This window comes from Bombina bombina, chromosome 5 (assembly GCF_027579735.1).
Source record: "Bombina bombina isolate aBomBom1 chromosome 5, aBomBom1.pri, whole genome shotgun sequence".
NCBI classification, from domain to species: Eukaryota; Metazoa; Chordata; class Amphibia; order Anura; family Bombinatoridae; genus Bombina; species Bombina bombina.
In genome coordinates, this window is record NC_069503.1 from 1,029,420,050 (window position 1) to 1,029,441,716 (window position 21,667).

The 21,667-nt window shown below is 38.1% G+C and overlaps 1 protein-coding gene across 10 annotated transcripts in view; it reads left to right on the forward strand.

Annotated features, from left to right (window-relative positions):
• EBAG9 (estrogen receptor binding site associated antigen 9) overlaps window positions 1-21,413 on the forward strand; it is a 40,510-nt gene extending 19,097 nt beyond the window's left edge. For all 10 annotated transcript variants that reach the window (XM_053715295.1, XM_053715296.1, XM_053715298.1 and 7 more), the window contains 4 exons: window positions 2,304-2,453; window positions 7,539-7,646; window positions 8,439-8,527; window positions 20,966-21,413. In XM_053715295.1, the coding sequence (XP_053571270.1) occupies window positions 2,304-2,453; window positions 7,539-7,646; window positions 8,439-8,527; window positions 20,966-21,086 (468 nt within the window). In that variant the 3' untranslated portion in view covers window positions 21,087-21,413. The remainder of the gene's footprint in view (window positions 1-2,303; window positions 2,454-7,538; window positions 7,647-8,438; window positions 8,528-20,965) is intronic.
• The last annotated feature ends 254 nt before the right edge of the window (window positions 21,414-21,667 follow it).

A 21,667-nucleotide genomic window follows, 5' to 3' on the forward strand; every position in this document is an offset into this window, starting at 1 on the left:
AGCTATATATACAGTTCTGCTGTGGTGCTCTTTGCCACTTCCTGCTAGCAGGAGGTTAATATCCCACAAGTAAGGATGAAATCTGTGGACTCGTCATATCGTAGAAGAAATAAATTTATCAGGTAAGCATAAATTGCCTTTTTTTCTATATTTTTAGAATAACTTTTCAAAATATTTTCTAGTTATATCAGATAGTTGCTGATTTAGTTATATACCATTAGAAATACATACTGTGTGTGTGTATGTATATATATATATATAATTGGGTGGTGAACTATCTCCAGTTTAATAGGTTATTTATATTTGATTAACATTTCAGCTGTACTTTATTAGAAGGAGAAAAATAATTGTTACCTTCATAATAACAATTTTAATAGTTTTATTTAAGAAATGAAAAATAATTATTACCTTAATAATAATCAAAATAATAATCAAAATTAAACTTCCATGATGATTCAAATAGAACATGCAATTTTAAACAACTTTTCCATGTAATTCTATTATCTAATTTGCTTTGTTCTTGTAGATAAAGAAAAAAAATGCCCACAACAATCTTGCAGAAAACTCTGGGAAAGCATGACATTGTGAATGGATTAATAATTAATAACCTGAATAAACATTATAGCCGTGAATACACAGCCTCATGCTACATACTTGAAAACAAATCATTATTTTAGGATGAATAACCTTCGGATAATGTTTCTTGAATAGAAAACTATGTATAGATTTTGCCTCAAAGCATTTTATTTAAAAAAAAAATCCTATTTAAAGGGACAGTCTAGTATAAATTAAACTTTCAGTATTCAGATAGGACTTTTAATTTTATTCCACTTTCCAATTTACTTTTATCATCAAATTTGCTTTTTTCTCTTGGTATTCTTAGTTTAAACTAAACCTAGGTAGGCTCATATGCTAATTTCTAAGCATTTGTGGGCTGCCTCTTATCACATGCTTTTTAAATCTCTTTTCAACACAAAGAGACAGAAAGTACACGTGGGCCATATAGATAACACTGTGTTCAGGCACAGGGGGTTATTTAAGATTTAGCACATTACAATGCTAAATGCAAGACAATGGATAATAAACAGTCACAGTCATGTGATCAGGGGGCTGGAAGAAGGTTCCTAGATAAAAGGTAATCACAGAGGTAAAAAGTGTATTAATATAACTGTTGGTTATGCAAAACTGGGGAATGGGTAATAAAGGGATTATCTATCTTTTAAAACAATAACAATTCTATGGTAGACTGTCCCTTTAAATAGAAATAAATTCCGATTTGAAATGGAAATTTTTTTTATTTTTTTTGGATTGATTTTGATCCACACTGGTTTAAATCAGAGTATTCAACCCCAGCACTTCTCTGGGAATTGCTGAAAGATGGTTATTTTTTTGCTGACAGTTCAGATGTAGCACTCAATGCTTTATTAATGAAGTAATACAGAAGTATCACATACATATCTCTGTAATAACAGTAGGCCTTAAAATGAAGGCAGGGATAAAGATGAGGTCAAATCAGGATGCAGGGAGGTAATGGTCAGTGGGACACAGTGTACAGGTAAAGGTCAGCAGGTATTAAATGGATAGCAAAGTCCAAATTAAACTTGCATGATTCAGGTAGAGCATGTCATTTTAACACTTTTAAATTCACTTCTATTTTCAAATGTGATTCGTTCTCTTGGTATCCATTATTGAAAAATAATATGCACATATCATACACTAGTGGGAGCTATCTGTTGATTGTATTCAGCTAGCTGTCAGTGGTGCAATGCTGTTCCTTCAGCAAAGGATAACAAGAGAATGAAGCAAAATACATTGGAAAGTTTTTTTTTTTTAAATTGTAAGTTCTATCCAAATCATGAAATAACATTTTGGGGTTTCCTGTCCCTTTAAAGCAATTCAGCACACTTGTATATCGATCATATTGATTTTATTTGCAAATTAAATTAGAATCATTATTTAAAATGGTAATTTTGTCATTCTTTCCATGTGACTAAGCTAATTTTGACATATTCTTCAATCTAATGTTTCTATAGTAGTATTTATCTTTTTTACTTTTAAATGTCCATAACTGTTGGAGGTTTTAATTTGTTTTCATTGTGTAGTTTATAGAAAAAATACAATATTGATTAATCATTTGCAAATGTAAATCTAGATGAATATTTTAAAAAGATGTTGACTAATGCTTTTTTGATGAGCTTATATTGGTACACAGTAGCTTAACCACATTTTGCATTTTTTGCTTTTGAAACATCAATATATTCTGATATGCAGTTCTATTTTTGTTCATTTGGGTCTCTTTGAAGGTGGAGGAATGGAGCTCTTGGGATGAAGATGGGCCGACCAGTGTAAAAATTGAAGGTGGTAATGGTACCTTATCTACACAGAATTCTCTAGAACAAGACGAACCTGACTATTTTAAGGATATGACCCCAACTATCAGGAAAACACAAAAGGTAATTGTATCAAATGTAGCTTAGTAAAATGCAGAGCTTAAAGGGATAGTAAACCAAATTGTTTTTCTTTCATGATTCAGATACAGTATGTAATATTAATTAAATTTCTAAATTACTCCTATTATCAAATTTGCTTCATTCTCTTGTTATCCTTTGCTGAAGGAGCAGCATTGCACTACTGGCAGCTAGCTGAACATATCTAGTTAGCCAATCACAAGAGACAAATGTGTGCAGGCACCAATTAGCAGCAGTTCCCACTAGTGTAGGATATGTGCATATTCTTTTTCAACAAGGGATACCAAGAGATTGACGCACATTTAAAAATAGAAGTGATTTTAAAAGTGTATGAAAGGGGGCGTGTCCGGGCTTAGGCTGAAGATGGCCGCAAAACTGAGAGCTCTGGCAAACTAAATTACATTCCGCCATGTAATGAATATATTTTGAAGCCATCCAGCACAGAAAAGTGTATCACTTGAAAGAAAAAAGTGTGCTGGCAGAGGTAATACTTATATTGTGTAACTTCAGGGTCTCTCAAACCGGATCGCTGTAGTTGATTCTTGGCGGCCTCCACAGAGGTAATCTCTCAGCACCCCCCCGGGGAACCGGGTACGTGGAGATACGTTCCAAATCTCCTTATACATCACCTATAAATTTCATTATGGAGGAACTAATTGAGGCTATGCAAGGGTGGATGACTGATCTTGATCATAGTATGCAAGCTAGATTTTACCGCCTTCAGTTCCAGATCACACTTACTTCGAGATGGACTCATCCGGAAATGGGGCTAATGCGGAGCTCCCTGGATTATGTGGTGACATCCTAATCGAGATCAACCCGCATATCGTAATGGATACACAGGAATGTGTGCAGCTGGAAGCCTGCAAGAACTCTATGCCTGCTCTGGTTCCTAACCGGGGAGGTACGGCCGGCTCTCTGGGGCGAGGTAAGGGCTGAACTGTTGATGAGTGATAATCAGCATGCTAAGCCTCAGTTACTGACATCAGGACCCTTCTATATACCTGACACAAGATTTCTTTTGCTAAGAGAGGAAGGCTATGAAAATCTGCGTTTTCTCCCAGCTGACCCGTTTTTGTTTAGAGGAGCCACCTCCAGGCTGATCTCACAAAATCAGAATGCGGCTGTGAATTGTACCTCCCGGTCCGGCATAGGATAATTGCACGCAGCCCCTGCTAACACGGAGAGACAGTGGAGGACTCTTGCAGGCCCATTTATCAAAGGGCTTGCGGACCTGATCCGACACTGCGGATCAGGTCCGCAAGACCTCGCTAAATGCGGAGAACAATACGCTCTCCGCATTTAACATTGCACCAGCAGCTCACAAGAGCTGCTGGTGCAACGCCGCCCCCTGCTGACTCGCGGCCAATCGGCCGCCAGCAGGGAGGTGTCAATCAACCCGATCGTATTTGATCGGGTTGATTTCCGGCGATTTCTGTCCGCCTGCTCAGAGCAGGCGGACAGGGTTATGGAGCAGCAGTCTTTAGACCGCTGCTTCATAACTTGTGTTTCTGGCGAGTCTGAAGACTCGCCAGAAACACGGCCCTTCAAGCTCCATACGGAGCTTGATAAATGGGCCTGTTGGACTTCTGCGGGGATAGATACAAGTAGATCTACAGGGGTAACATGTGTGTGCGATCTTGGCTTTGAACACTGTGCCTACTTTGGAGCCCTGAGAGCTTTAGGATGGGCCTTACTACAAGTGTTTCTAATCTCTCCTAATACTGAACTATGTGAGTGTGCGGGCACAGATTCGTCCTATTAGCTGTATGGGACATGTATGTAATATACTGCTCTATCATGCTGGAACACTTATATTTACCTGACCGTTTAGGTATGAGACTAACTTTTATAGAGTTTGGGGTTGCTGTATATGTTAATCCCATTATTTTAGTGAGTTTAACCAGTAGCCTTTAGAATAGCTCCCACTTTGAGGTGTGTACAGCACATGTAAGCAAGTACTTTGCTATACTTATACCCATTACTAGCCTGTTCAAAATGTGCCTTATGGTTTAGTTTTGCACAGCACTTTAGTTATATAAATACCTTTTATCTCCTACTGGTTGTTCTAAATGTTATGTCATTTAATTGTTATGACGTATGTGTATATATGCAGGTGTATACATGTGTGTATATATAATGAACAAGGTTCCATATTTCTACTGTACTAAACATGCTGTTTAATACTATATGCAAAACTCCATAGCATACCCTGCTAATATAATGTTAAAGGAGCAGTCAACACATTAGATTTGCATAATCAACAAATGCAAGATAACAAGACAATGCAATAGCACTTAGTCTGAACTTCATATGAGTAGTAGATTTTTTTTATAACAAATTTCAAAGTTATGTATATTTCCACTCCCCTTGTACCATGTGATAGCAATCAGCCAATCACAAATGCATATACGTATAGTCTGTGAATTCTTTCACATGCTCAGTAGGATCTGGTGACTCAAAAATTGTAAATATAAAAGACTGTGCACATTTTTTTTAATTGAAGTAAATTGGAAAGTTGTTTAAAATTACATGCTATATCTGAATCATGAAAATTTAATTTAACCTGAGTGTCCCTTTAATATAGGAGTGGAATATAAAATACATGTTAGTGTTACAAGGGTTGCCCAGGATATCTATTGTGAAATATTATTCCATACCCCATAAGACTTCCTATGACAAAGCATGTCTCTAAGAATATAGTACTTGAATGCCTTACATATAGTACAAGAGAGTATTTCTCTATATTTTAACAGGGCCTTAGAGGGCTCCTGTAGCTATAATCCTCTACATGTATCTCTAATTCCTTTTCAACACTCAGGGTCTAAGATAGGCCGCTACTAGTTAATTGAGGTATATTTCATTCCTATTCGTGGCCTATATGTCTTTTATTATATTACTTTATCTAAAGTAGGTCCAAGATTGGATCTGCTTCATATAATGTTACACTGAAAAAGAGGTTTAGCTTGTAGTTTGCACCTTAAATTTCTGCTTTCTGTTACTAAATCATAAATGGCATTTGACATGCCTTTTGCATTGCGCAGTCTGGATGCTACTTGCATTTGTAAACCTCAATATATTATTTTATGTAGAATAGATCCAAGATTGGACCTGCTAATATTTCCCCTAATTTTTACCCCCTGTTTCTACTCTAAATCTGTGGCCCAAGAGTGGTCACAAATCCTTAGCTGGGGTATGCCTCACCTATACTTGTTTGTGTATTATTATGAGGGGCTCTTTGACATAACGTTATAATGAAAAAGAGGTTTCATATGTAGTTTGCACCTTAATTTGGCATTGTATTTTGTGATATTGATATGTTGGCCCTGGAGGGCCTTTTAGCATGTAGATCTAGACATGGATCACTGGTTGGTATGAGATCTATAGTTTAGACCTATGCTGGGGTACTCTGAAGGTCCAAAAATGGCCAGCCTGGGATTTATAGGTAATTTTACATAATTCTAAGGTTTTGATTTGTACTGTGATGTCCTAACATATATGTAAATGACTTGGGCCTTATTGGTGTCCTTTGACATGCCTCTGTATTGTGCAAACTTGATGTTACTTGTATTTGTAAACCTCAATAAAAATTATTTGGAAAAAAAAAAAAAGTGTATGAAAATTGCATGCTCTATCTGAATCTTGCAAGTCTAATTTTGAATTTCCTATCCCTTTTTTTTTTTTTTTTATTAAAGATCTACGGTTCTTTCTGTTTTTTAAATTTTAAAATCCTAATATTAAAAACAAAAGTTAAGGGGACAGTAAAGAGCATGTCCTATTTACTTTTATTTTAAATTTAGCTTTTTTCCCTTTGGTATTCTTTGTTAAAGAGTAATCCTAGGTGAGCTCAAGTGCATGCATGTGTGCTTTGCCATCTGGCAGCAGTGTCTGCAAAAATGTTTATAGCAATGTTATACATAGTTGTAAACTTTAGACTCTAGAGTGTCTGTAGCATTCTGTGGTAGTAGTGTATGAAACTATAAATAAAACGGATGTAAACATTGTTGCAAACCCTGCTGCATATGGCTAAATACACAAGCACACTCCTGAGTTCACCTAGGATTACTTTTTAACAAAGAATACTAGAGAACAATGCAAAATTAAAGTTATTTCAAATTCTATGCTCTATCCAATCCATTTAAAGGGACAGTATACACCAAGTTTCATATAACTGCATGTAATAGACTACTATAAAGAATAAGACACACAGATACTGATATAAAAATCCAGTATAAAACAGTTTAAAAAACTTACTATTTGCAATGTCTGGGTTAGATGTTTTAGTACATTTCGTTGCCCTGTTTTTCTACTTGTGCAATGACAATAAAAAGGAATCAATCTATCTATCTTACTTAGAAGCTCTCAGTTTAGCTCTGTTGAAAATGTAGCTGGAAAGCCCACTGCAAGTGGGAAATAAGGCACCCCCCTTCTTTTGCATTTGAAAAGACCCTTTACACAAAACAGGAGCAAGCTGGAGTAGGTATCTGACAGTATTCTCCTAAAACTTATAATTTAGCCCCTTCATTACTGGGCATAATACACGTGTGGTGCTTAGCAGCCTTCTAATTACCAAAAAGCAACGCCAAAGCCATATATGTCTGCTATTTCTGAACAAAGGGGATCCCAGAGAAGCATTTACAACCATTTGTGCCATAATTGCACAAGCTGTTTGTAAATAATTTCATTGAGAAACCTAAAGTTTGTGAAAAAGTTAGTGAAACATTTAACAATTTTTTTTATTTGATCGCATTTGGCGGTGAAATAGTGGCATGAAATATACCAAAATAGGCCTAGATCAAGCTATAGCATGTGTGTTAAAACTTTCCTTTTTGGTAAATGTTTTCACTGATTTAGGTGAAAAAGGAATTTCTGTGACCAGGTTAAAAAAAAAAAAAATTTTTTTTTATCTAAACAGATGTTTTTGAAAACATCATAGACCTACCAACGTGAGGCGAAACGCCACATTTCAAATTTGCTGCAGGAGCTATACATATTTGAGCATTAGGCTTAAGAATAAAAAAGAAAAAAAAACTAATTGCTCATGTTGATCACATACTTTTTTTTCTCCAGATTGTTATCAAAAAGAGGGAACCTATAAATTTCATTGTTCCTGATGGTAACATAGGATTTTCCAGTAGGCTAGCAGCTACACAAGATATTTCTTTTGTCCATCAGTCTGTAAGTATATTTATTCTACTTTTATGAATTGCCTTAAAAATATATATTTTAGACCACTCTAGGTCCTATCTTGCTAAGTGACTTGGATGTCCCTTGGTCCCAAGTTGTTTTGTCCAAATCTTGTGTCATTGTCAGTACAGGCAGTCACAAGCTTTACTGCCGGTCCCACTGAAGAAAGAGTGTATTCTCAGCAGCAGTTTTAAATACAGTATACAAAAAAGTTAAATCTGTAGTATCCTGTGTACACAGTCACACGTCCCAACCAGCATGTCGCTTGAGATAGAGGAATAGAAGTTCTCAGCAACTGTTATTACAGACGAGTCCTAAGGTTTACCAGTCCTCAACAAACTTGTCGTATTTTATGCCTAACACCTACCGCTTTGGTACAAATAACAACTGCTAAAGGATGGAGAATGACCAGTCCTACTCCACCTCAGCTTAAGTAGCTCCCTATCACCCTTTTTTCTGTTCTCTCTTTATCATCATCGTTTCTGTCTATTCTCCCCATCTTTAACATGTGCCTACTGTCCCACCACATATCTGTCTCCCAGAACCAAATGTTTCCTCCCCCACCAAACACTCTTCCCACGTTCGCAGATACTTTTCTCTGCCCTGCAGACCTCTTTCTCATCCCCAGGTTTCTGTCTCTCTACACCTAAATGTCTCTTTCCCAACAGGTCTTTCCCAATACTGCCCTCTCCTGTAATCCACAGATCTTCTCTATTTCCCTCCTTGTGTATCTCCTTACCAATTGTGCATACTCCATTTTTTTTACTTTCTCTATCCATATAGCCAGAGCTGGGGGACTTGGAAACATGGCAAGAGAACACCAATGCTTGGGAGGAGGAAGATGCTTCTTGGCAAGCTGAAGAAGTTTTAAGGTAATGTTTGAAAATGTGAAATTTTGAAGGCTTAAAGGGACATGAAACACAAAAATTGTCTCTCATGATTTGGATAGAACATATAATTTTAAACAACTTTCCAGTTTATTTCTGTTATCAAATTTGCTTCATTCTCTTGGTATCATTTGTTGAAGGAGCAGTAATTCACTACTGGTTTCTAACTGAACAGATGGGTGAGCCAATGACAATCAGTATATATATATATGCAGCCACCAATCAGCAGCTAGAATCTAGGTTCTTTGCTCCTGAGCTTACCTAGATAAACCTTTTAGCAAAGGATAACAAGAGAAGGAAGCAAAGGAAGTAAATAATAGAAGTAAATTGGAATGTTGTTTAAAATTGTATGTTCTGCCTAAATCATAACGGTCTAATGAGTTTACTGTCCCTTTTAATAGATGAAATGTATTTCTTTCTTTTAAGTTTGAAGATCATGGAAAGGAGCCTAGTACTCAAAATTAATATTTTATGCATAAAAAGGTAAACACTGATTAAATGTATAGTGAAACAGGATAAAATTGCTTTTGTACAACAAATATCTAGGTATCGCTTATGGGGCAACACCACAAGAAAAAGGAATTTTGTTTGTTATAAAATACTAGTACATTTAACATTTTCTCTCTCAGATGGAGCAGAGATTTTTTATTTTTATTTAGTATAATGTCTCTTTAAAAGACCATTTTCTTTATCAGAGCAGGATTATTTCCCAGGATGTGACAGAAAAGACCCCTTGCTAGATGTGGTGAGTCCAGTGGCCTTTGCTAAAGGCAGAAGAGTTTATAAACGGGTACTATAATTCATTTAAGACACCTTGGTTATTGCGTTGGTTCCTTTTTCACCTTGGGTTCCTCATTCTGATTACATTTTCTTGTAAACGTTTTATTTTATTTGGCTACTGATGTCCTATTTATTATATTACTGCGTTCCTTTTTTGGTTATCCAATTGTGCAAGTCTAGTATGTTACAGCATTTTACTATTGCTTGTGTAGAACTGTTTGTTTAACCCCTGCAAAAAGAATTTAAGGACCCCGCTATAGTTGAAAAACTACATGCTCTAATTTGTTAGAATATGTCATTTTAAAAGCAGAAACCCTGAAATTCTGCTAAAGTACGGCTCAGGAGCCGCAGGTTTAGAATGGAAACTGTTGCGCCCTCGGTTTTGCAACTACTGCTGTTGATTGGGTCAGTGGCAGTTTAAAGGGACAGTCAACACCAGATTTTTTGTTGTTTTAAAAGATAGATAATCCCTTTATTACCCATTACCCTATTTTGCATAACCAGCACCGTTATATTAATGTACTTTTTTACCGCTGTGATTAACTTGTATCTAAACATCTTCTGACAGCCCCCTGATCACATGACATTTTATTTATTATCTTTTGACTTTCATTTTAACCAATTAGTGCTGTGTCTGCCACAATCCACGGGCGTGCTCACAATGTTATCTATAGGGTTTACTTGAACTAGCTCTCCCCTGCTGTGAAAAGCAAATACAAAAGCATGTGATTAGAGGTGGCCTTCAAGAGCTTAGAAATTATCATATGAGCCTTCCTAGGTCTAGCTTTCAACTAAGAATACCAAAAGAACAAAGCAAAATTGGTGATAAAAGTAAATTGGAAAGTTGTTTAAAATTACATGCCCTATTTGAAACATGAAAGTTTTTTTTGGACTTGACTGTCCCTTTAACAAGTGGCACATAGTTTACTATGTGTTTAGACAATGACAATAGCCACATGTGTATCCACCAATACGAGCTAGCTCCCAGTAATGTAAGATATGTAGACATTCTTTTTCAACAAAGGATACCACAAGATCATAGTAACTTTGAAAATAGTAAATTTATGTGTCTACAAATTGCATGCCCTATCTGAATCATGAAAGTTTTAATTTTGACTAGACTGTCCCTTTAATAGTGCACGCTCTAGCTCACTGGTTTTCAAACCTGCCCTCGACCTTCAGGATATCTTAAAGGGACATGAAACCCAACATTTTTCTTACATGATTTAGGTAGAACATACAATTTTAAGCAACTTTCCAGTTTACTTATATTTTCAAATTTGCTTAATTCTCTTGGTATTATTTGTTGAAGGAGCAGCAATGCACTACTGGTTTCTAACTGAACACATGAGTGAGCCAATGTCAATCACAGTGTATATATGCAGCCACCAATCAGCAGCTAGAACCTGGGTTCTTTGCTGCTCCTGGGCATACCTAGATAAACCTGTCAGCAAAGGATAACAAGAGAAAGAAGCAAATTAAATAATAGAAGGAAATTGGAAAGTTGTTTAAAATTGTATGCTCTGTCAAAATCATGGATGTCTAATTATGACTTTACTGTCCCTTTTAACTAGAACACAGGTGAAATAATCAGCTAATTAGTAAACATGGTTATTAACCTGCTCTCATCCAAGGTAATCCAGAAAACATGCACTGCTGGGGAAGCCCAAGGAGAGGTTTGAAAACCAGTGCTCTATCTGAATCATGCAAGTTTAATTTTGACTTAAAAAATCCCTTTTAAACCTGAGCAACAGATTCAGTGTTCGTTTATTATGTTTTCTCCTCCCATTGTTCCAAATTCCTATCAAGCTTACAGAGGCTTTTCGTCCTTAAAGGGACAATCTAGGCCAAAATAAACTTTCATGATTCTGATATGGCATGTAATTTTAAACAATTTTCCAATTTACTTTTATCACCAATTTTGCTTTGTTCTCTTGGTATTCTTAGTTGAAAGCTTAACCTAGGAGGTTCATATGCTAATTTCTTGCACCTTGAAGGCCACCTCTTTTCAGAATGCATTTTAACAGTTTTTCACCACTAGAGGGTGGTAGTTCATGTGTTTCATATAGATAACACTGTGCTCGTGCACGTGAAGTTATCTGGGAGCAGGCACTGATTGGCTAAACTGCAAGTCTGTCAAAAGAACTGAAATAAAGGGGCAGTTTGCAGAGGCTTAGATACAAGATAATCACAGAGGTTAAAAGTATATTAATATAACTGTGTTGGTTATGCAAAACTGGAGAATGGGTAATAAAGGGATTATCTATCTTTTAAAACAATAAATGTTCATGTGTAGACTGTCCCTTTAAATCAAGGGACCTAATCAACAACACAGTCTTGATTTCTGACATTTATTTCATACAAAATTAGGCCCTTTTGTGTTAGAATTAAGAGAGTATCTCAGTTCTACAGCTATTAGACCTTGTAGATGTTTATATGGTATAGCAGTTGACTGATCATTACTGAGAGATAATAAGCTGTTCATGGCTACTAAATCTTCTGGTTTTCATCAGCATTTTCTGTTGAGGTTAAGGCCCTGTCTTTTCATTAATCATTTCTGTGCAGCCTTTGGCATATTTGCGCAGCCGAAATTTGTTTTCTCGTTTTGTTAAAGTGGAAACTTGTACTAGAAGTCGAGTTAAAGGGATATGAAATTTTCTTTCTAATGACACGGTTAGTCCACGGATCAACTAATCACTATTGAGAATATCACTCCTGCCCAGCAGGAGGCAGCAAAGAGCACCACAACAAAGCTGTTAAATATCACCTCCCTTCCCTCCAACCCCAGTCATTCTCTTTGCCTACGTTAGAGCAAGGAAGTGGTAAAGTTAGGTGCTGGAAAGAAGATTCTTCAAGCAAGATTTTATTCTTTTTCAAACAGTGCAAGATTGTTCTGCTTTGTCCTAGGGTGTAGCCGTAGTCCATATCAGTCTCTTCAGTAGAGCAGTGGTGGCTTTCAAGCAATGGGAACTTGTGGGGTACAATCCTCACTGCGCCTCCCATGTATTTAATGCTGCCCTATTCGTGCAAGCCTAAGTAAGATTACTCAGTCTTTGTTTTTATCCACAGGTCCATGTGAGGGAACTGGCCTTCTCAAACCTAGTGAGCTGCCGTGCTGCCTGGCAGAAATCTAAAGGTAAGTGCTAACTTTATTTTTTCTGGGACACATTGCAGAAAATAAAAGGATGGCACTTTACAATATGATTGTGGGACAAGAAACATTCACCTATGGCTTGGAGGATCATTTTATTATGGGCAGCAATAACAGGCACTGGGGACGAGGAGATATGGCTCAGAGGTGGTGTTTTTATTTTTACTTTACTCCCTGCAGCTTGGTAATACTTTTAGCCGATCGGGAGGTTATCATACATTATAACGCCCACGATGGGCGGGGCTAGCTGAGGCGGCATTTCCTGTGTTACAGAGCAGAGTTATAGCTGTGTCACAGACAATAGCTGAATAACGGTTACCGGTCTTCACTTTCAGAAAGAATAGCAGTTGAGTCCGCATTTTCTAGCAGGATAATCGCTCCGTTTTCAGTCAGGCAGGCAGGCAACTCAGCAAAGCTAAGCTGAGGTGTAGAGGTTGTCTGGAGTGGTTTTTGTTCTACCTTATATTTTTATTGCTGAAAAAATAAAGCATTTTCGTTTTAAAATTTAAAGGAACAGTAACATTTTTTTTGTGGGGTATTTTCTAAACAAAATATCAGTTTTGCTTATGTATTTATCCTGTTTATTGGTGAATAAAGATGGACCAAGACGCCCTGCAAGAGGTTACATGTACTTTGTTTTAATGCTAATGTGAAACCACCAATCCCTTTCTGTTCCTCATGTATTGAGAGAACTTTACATTACAGAGATAGACTTTTTCCTGAGCCAACATTGTCTAAGGTGGATGCTGTTCAGGAGTCTTCTGACAATGTTCAAGATATGCTGCAGCTTTCTCCTCAAGTGTCCCAAAATTTATCGTCCATACAGCCAGTGCCCTGCGCTTCCTCTATTACTCCTTCTGTTGTTACCTTTCAAGACATCGCTTCCCTAATGTCCTCAGCGGTATCTGATGCGTTGTCTGCTTTTCCCATGCTGCAGGGAAAGTGCAAGAGGAAATGTAAACAATCAGTGAGTAAGGTTACTGACACAGTAATGGCTATTCCGAATGCCCCTTCCCAGAAATCTGAGGAGGAAGATACTTTGGTAGCATCTGAGGGTGAAATCTCAGACTCAGAAAGTGCAATTCCTTTGGCTGACATGGAAGTTGTTTCTTTCAGGTTTAAGCTTGAACACCTCCGTTTGTTACTTAAGGAGGTTTTAGCTACCGTGGACGACTCAGACACTACTGTCATAGTCAATCCTAAGAAGTCTAGTAAACTAAACAAGTATTTTGATATTCCTTCCATGGTAGTGGTGTTTCCTATACCAGATCGAGCTACAGAGATTGCTAGGGAATGGGAGAGACCGGGTATCCTTTTTTCTCCATCCTCTATTTTTAAGAAGATGTTTCCTGTTGCTGACTCTATCAAGGAGTCTTGGCAGACGGTCCCCAAGGTGGAAGGGGCAATTTCCACGCTAGCTAAGAGTACCACTATTCCCATAGAAGATAGTTGTTACTTCAAGGATCCTATGGACAAGTAATTAGAGGGGTTACTCAAGAAAATGTATGTACACCAGAGTTTACAATGGCAACCTGCGGTGTGTATTGCTACAGTCACTAGTGCGGCAGCATACTGGTTTGATGCGTTGTTATTACGGATGCCTCCCTACAGGTTATTAAACTAGGAGCAAAATTTTCTGGTTTTGCCGTATTGGCTCGCAGAGCCTTCTGGTTGAAGTCCTGTTCTTCGGATGTGTCATCCAAGTCTAAGCTTTTGGCGATCCCTTTCAAGGGAAAGACCTTGTTTGGGCCGGGTCTGGCTTAGATAATTTCTGACATTACGGGAGGAAAAGGTAATTTCCTCCCTCAGGATAAGAGGAATAAGCAGAAGGAACGTCAGAGTAATTTTCGTTCCTTTCGAAACTTCAAGGGTAAGCCTTCCTCTCTCTCTATAAAACAAGAACAGTCCAAGCCTTCCTGGAGGTCCAACCAGTTGTGGAACAAGGGAAAGCAAGCTAAGAAGCCAGCCAATGACTGTCAGCTTAAAGGGTCTGCCCCCAATCCGGGACCGTATCTTGTGGGGGGCAGACTATCCTTCTTTACTCAGGCTTGTGTTCGGGATGTTTAGGATCCTTGGGCGGTGAACATCGTGTCCCAGGGATACAAACTAGGAGTTCAAAACGGTTCCTCCCAGGGGCAGGTTTCTTCTCAAGATTATCTGTAGACAAAAAGATAGAGAGGCGTTCTTACACTGTGTTCAATATCTTTCTGACCTGGGAATGATAGTGTCTGTTCCAATGCAGGATCTGGGTCAGGGATTTTACTTCAATCTGTTTGTGGTTCCCAAAAAAGATGGAACCTTCAGACCAATTTTATATCTTAAAAGTCTAAACAAATTCCTCGGAGTGCCGTCCTTCAAGATGGAAACTATTTGTTTCATTCTTCCCTTGGTTCAAGAGGGACAATTTATGACAATGGTAGATTTAAAGGACGCATACCTGCATGTTCCCATCCACAGGGACCATCACAAGTTTCTGAAATTTGCATTTCTAGACAAACACTTCCAGTTTGTGGCTCTTCCATTCGGCCTTGCCACAGCTCCCAGAATTTTCTCAAAGGTTTGGGGATCCCTGTTGGCAGGGCTCCGATTGCTGGGCATTGCAGTGGCACCTTATCTGGACGACATACTGGTTCAGGCGCAATCCTTTCAACAAGCAAGATCCCACACGGAAATGTTGTTATCTTTCCTGCGATCTCACGGATGGAAGGTGAATTTGGAAAAGAGTTCCTTAGTTCCATCTACAAGGGTAATTTTCTTGGGAACCATAATAGATTCCTTATCAATGAAAAATTTTCTTACAGAAGTCAGGAAATCAAAGATTTTCGATTCCTGTCTAGTGCTTCAGTCCACTCCTCCGCCATCAGGGGCTCAATGCATGGAGGTAATCGGTCTGATGGTAGCAGCCATGGACATCATCCGTTTGCCTATTTCCACCTCAGACCACAAGTTATGCATGCTCAGGCAGTGGAACAGAGATTATGCGGATCTGTCTCCATGAATACATCTGGAGCAGGAGACAAGGGATTCTCTTCTTTGGTGGTTGTCTCAGGAACATCTCTCCCAGGGAACCTGCTTCCGCAGACCCACCTGGGTGATTGTGACAACGGACGCCAGCCTACTGGGATGGGGAGCAGTCTGAGGCTCTCTAAAGGCTCAGGGGACATGGACTCAGTCGGAGTCTGTTTTACCCATAAACATTCTGGAGCTGAGAGCAATCTTCAATGCTCTTTTGACCTGGCCTCAGTTAGCCTCGGCCCGGTTTATCAGGTTCCAGTTGGACAACATAACTTCAGTGGCTTACATCAACCATCAAGAGTTCCTTGGCCATGGCAGAGGTAGCCAAAATAATTCAGTGGGCGGAGTCCCACAACTGCTACCTGTCGGCGATCCACATCCCAGGAGTGGACAACTGGAAGGCGGATTTTCTGAGCAGACAGACTTTTCACCCAGGGGAGTGGGAACTCCATCCGGAAGTGTTTTCCAGCTTGATTCTCAAATGGGGACAGCTGGAGCTGGATCTCATGGAATCTTGGCAGAATGCCAAGCTTCCAAGGTACGGGTCAAGGGACCCTCAGGCAGTACTGATAGACTCTCTGGCGATACCTTGGAATTTCAGCCTTGCATACATATTTACCCCGTTTGCTCTCCTCCCTCGAGTCATTGCTCGAATCAAACAGGAGAGGGTGTTGGTGATCCTCATAGCACCGGTGTGGCCTCGCAGGATCTGGTATGCAGACCTGGTGGAGATGTTATCTCTTCCACCTTGGAGGCTTCCGTTGAGAAAGGACCTTCTACTTCATGGGCCCTTCCTTCATCCCAATTTTAGTTTCTCTGAAGCTGAGTCGGTCATTGAGACCATGATTCAGGCTCGTAAGCCTGTGACTAGAAAGATTTACCATAAGATATGATGTAAATATCTGCATTGGTGTGAATCCAAAGGATACTCTTGGAGTAGAGTTCGGATTCCTAGAATTTTGTCTTTTCTCCAAGAGGGTTTGGAGAAGGGTTTATCGGCAAGTTCCCTAAAGGTTCAAATATCTGCCTTATCTATTTTGTTACATAAACGTCTAGCGGATGTACCAGACGTGCAATCGTTCTGTCAGGCCTTGGTCCTCTCCATACTTTTTCTAAATTCTTTAAATTTGATACTTTTGCCTCGGCTGAGGCTTCTTTTGGGAGAAAGGTTCTTCAAGCAGTGGTGCCTTTCGTTTAGGTTCCCTGTCTTGTGCCTCCCTATCATCTGTGTCCTTTAGCTTGAGTATTGATTCCCAATAGTAAGTAAATGATCCGTGAACTCACCGTGTAATTAGAATGAAAACGCATTTTATGCTTATCTTGACACGGTGAGTCCACAGCCCGCCCTGTTTTCTTAAGGACAGGGTTTTTTTTGTTATAAACTTCAGGCACCTCTGCACCTTGTTGCTTCCTTTCTCTCCTTTGCTTCGGTCGAATGACTGGGGGAGGTGATATTTAACAGCTTTGCTGTGGTGCTCTTTGCCACCTCCTGCTGGGCAGGAGTGATATTCCCAATAGTAATTAGATGATCCGTGGACTCACCGTGTCAAGAAATAAATACATTTATCAGGTAAGCATACATTTAGTTTTTTCTTTCATGTTTCAGATAGAGAATGCAATTTTAAGCAACCTTCTAATTTACTCCTATTTATCTTTGTTCTTTTGGTATCTTTATTTGAAAAAGCAGAAATGTATGCTTAGGAGCCAGCCCATTTTTTGTTCAGAACTCTGGGTAGCTCTTGCTGATTGGTGGCTACATTTAGCCACCAATACAAGTAAAACCATGGTGGTGCTCCTGTCACATTTGGAGGTAGATTCATTAAAAACAATATTATATAGCTTTATGTATAGAATTATCAGACGTATATTCTGTTGTGTCGGCCACTGCCATTTTAAGATACTGTAGCATTTGTCTTTTCATGTTTTTATTCACTCCCTTTATTTACAAGACTTGTAAATGCAAAGTGATCATAGAAGGGGCCAGAGACTATGAAGATATAATTGTCCATTTTTGCATTAAATTAATGAAAATTCCATTTGTAATGTTTATGGTTTTTATGTTTAAATAATTTTTATTAGAAATTTTTCCAGATAAGAACATGGAATAAACGATCAGAAAAAGCATACAAAAAGAGTTTAAATGCCCCTGTTTGGGGTCTAACATAGATAGATGTCCTAGTCAGTTCAATTGTTCAGAATCAGAAATGTCCTTCTCCATTTATCAATTGGACATCAATAAGTTAAAGGGGCATGAAACCCAAATTTTTTCTTTCATGATTTAGAAAGAGCATACAATTATAAACAACTTTCTAATTTACTTCTATTATCTACTTTGCTTCATTCTCTTGATATTCTTTGCTGAAAAGCATATCTAGATATGCTTAGTAGCTGCTGATTGGTAGCTGCACATAGATGCCTCCTGTGATTGGTTCACCTTGTGCATTGCTATTTCTTAATTAAAGTATATCTAAATAATGAAGCAAATTAGGTAATAGAAGTAAATTGGAATGTTGTTTAAAGTTGTATTCTCTACCTTAATCATGAAAGAAAATGTTTGGGTATAGTGTCCCTTTAACTCTTTACATCCAGAAGGGTAAAAGAATATCTTCAATGTATGTGACCGAAAGAAAAGTAAATAACATATAAAGCTAAAACTATTTGCCAAGAACTTAGAAGAATTCTTAAGTGGTTCTGTAAATTAATTTGACACAACAATGCATTTCAGAATATAACAGGTTGTGTATATGTGTGTCTGAGGTGTTTTTCCTTAGGAGAAATTCCAATTTAGTGTAGATTGGGGCCATCCTTAAAGGGATGGTAAACTCCATATCAATTGATTTATAGGATTGCTATTGTTAGATTACATTCGATTTAGACACTCAATTTCATGTAATGCAATGTATGTAAAATCACTTTCAAATCGTTATATAATAACTCTGTCTAATGAAGTCTACCTCCAGCCCCCTGTGACATCATATCGTTTGTTTATATTATTCTACCCATCAGTAAGCCTGTCGCCAGACAGGCTTACTTCTATGCAACACGATTTACGCAAGCGCAGTCTTGCATTCTTCTAAGAATACGCCCATCCAATCAGGAGCGTTTCAATGCTATGACAATCGTTGTCAAACGATTCATTGTTTACTTAGGAATAATTGCAGTGGGTGGGGATGGTTAGCATTAATTGTATGCATGTATGCTCGTTTTAGAAGGAACCGATTGCTCGCACTCTCTCTCAAGTCAAACTTTTCCTTCAGACTGAAACAAGTAAACATTGAATCTCGTGACTCAATGTTTACTTGGTATACGTGATTTGCTCCAATGCTCATGCGTTAAAAATGTCAGTGTTGGGAGCGCGCAAATTGTCTGACGTGCAGAGAGGGTGTAGACTAGGTAAGCATCCAGTTTATTCAGGCAACTAAATAAGAGGGGCGGAGCGATGTGGTGCAAAAATGGTTTGTCAATATCGATAAATTTTAATAAAAATACATATAAACATTTTGAAATGATAATGTGGTTTAATATATATATAGTACTAAATAATCAAAATCTGTAACTTAGCAATAACGGAGTTTACCATCACTTTAATAATCCAGTAATACTAAATTCTATTAAATGATTCCCTATTATTTAGAATCCATAAGGCTGATTCGTTCATAGTGTATGTGTATTGGATTTTATTTAGATTTTCGGTCCATGAGGGTATCTCCACCTTCCAATATTTTGCTATGCGGGTCCTAGTGACCTTGCATAGTATTTTAATGAAGCTGTTAATGTGTTAGTTATATTTCTTAATGCATTCATGGAGTATAGCTTGTGATATAGTGAGCTGTATGTTTTCGTCTAAAAGGTGAATAAGTAGAGAAGAAAAGGCGTTTGAACTTTGCGACAGTCCTACCACATATGTCTGTATGTGCCTAATTCACCACACCCCCTCGAGCAGAGCCTACTACTATTTTCGTGCATATGTGAAGTTTTTAAAGGGGTCAGGTACTAGCGAAATATTGTTTTTATAGAGTTCTCTCTTAAGTCAGCACTCAAGAGTCTTCCTCCTGCTGAATCAAAGATATCCTCCCATACCCGCTTCTCCAGAGAGACCTCCAAATCTCTCTTCCAATTAGCCATGATTGAAGTCTTGAGATCATTTGGTGTTGTTTGAATAGCTATATATAGTCTTGAGATGGTCTGTTTAGGTCCATATCATAAGTAGCATATGTTTTCTAAGACTGTGGGTGGGTATGAGGGAGGAATTTATTTGCAGGTAGAGATAGCAATGGATCTCTAAGGGTGCCAATCTGTGTTGTAGTTGGGTAAATGTAATCACTTTTTTATTTTCCAATAGGCCAGCCACTCTGTAAAGGTCCTTATTTTCTCTGAATAATAGGTATCCAATCGGCATTAGCAGAGAGTGGTCGGGAAATAGTTTAATTTTCTTTGCCAATTTAGTCCATGTGTGCAGTGTCGTTTCTATAGTAGGGGGTTGAAATTGTTTGGGGTGAGTATTAAGAAGTCGGTTGTCCCATAATAGAGTGTCAGGTGTTTCCCGCCCACCCCCATATCCATTTCCAAGTGATATCCAAAAAGCCTCACTGGGCAGTCTGCCAATAATGGAACCTTGGGCTAGTCTAGCAGCTCGATAATAGTCGATGAGGTAAGGGGCTCCCACTACTCCCAATTTCCTGTGTCGAATCAGGGTCACATTTTGAAATTCTGGCTGTTTTTTGCCTCTAATGAATGTTAGTAGGTCAGACTGTAGGGTAGCGAAGTCTGATGTTATAATTTTGATAGGGAGCGCTCTGAATAAATACAGTAAGCAGGGTAGTATATTAATTTTGACCACTGTCAACCGACCTAACCAGGAGAAATTATATAGCTTCCATTTTTGTACGTCTCTTCGTAGGATTTTAAAGTGTGGAGTATAGTTATATTTGTATAGTTGATGATATTTAAGTGTGAGGTGAATCCCAAGATATTTAAGGGAATGTTTAGCCCATTTAAATTCGAAATGTAGTTCTATTTATTTTTGCGTATGGGAAGGCAATGCTATGGGGAGTACCTTGCATTTGTCTGAGTTTATTCGATATATCGAAATTGTGGCAAATCTATCAATTGTTTGGTATAGGTTGGGAAGAGAGGTAAGTAAAATGTTGTCCGCAAACAAGGTGTTCAGTGTGTCTAATTTGGATTCCTGCAATATCTGTGTTTACTCGGCCAAGGGTTCAATACACAGGGCAAATAAAAGTGGCGAAAGGAGGCATCCCTGTCTTGTATAATTCTTTATTGTTAAGATTTTAGATTTGTAGCCAGCTGAGGATACCTGTGCTGTCGGAGTAGAATGTATTGATATGCCATGTACTGGAGCACCGTCAACATATGTCTCCAGTCAATTCTATCAAACATCTCTGCATCCAACGCTAGGAGCAGAGAAGGCGTCTGTGCTCTATTAACTTATATTTGTATTCTCTTTATTGGTACAGGCAACAGAAGATTGCTGAAAGGGAAAAGAGGACAGCAGAACAACAAAGAAAGAAAATGGAGAAAGAGGCACAACGTCATATGAAGAAAGATCAAACTAAAATTGGTGTCAAATTATCCTAACACGTGATATTTATTAAAACAAAACCATTTATAGGGTTTCTGAAAATTTGAGAACTCTACACTAATGCTCATTGGCAAACCAGGAAAGGGAAAAATCCATTCAAAAGGGATTCTTCAGGAAGGGGCTGATGGGATCTGTGGGTATGACCGCCTCAGTCCCTTTTTATGACTTTGGAAACGTGCACCATTTACAAGATGACATTTGCAACTAGTGCATGGAACTTTCAGTAGATTTATAAAAGGTGTAAATAATTGTGGTGAAAAAAGATCTACTTTTTCCAAAATGCATTGTGAAATATGTAATTAATAAAGGTTTTTAAAGGAAAAGCTTTATATATTATTTTTTTTTTTTTTTTAAAATATTGCATTTATTTTATGTATTTCCTTATGGTGTTGTATTACTATATTTCTTTTAACTGCAAGCAACCTCACAACAAATGGTACTGTATGTGTTTTGTGTTAAATTTATTTAATAATATACATGTGTAAACCCCTTCCAAAACAAGCTGTATGGTTATTAGATGCTTTTTCAATTAGGTCAAATTAGTTCTCCAATTACTAGCTTTTAGCATAAATTCCAA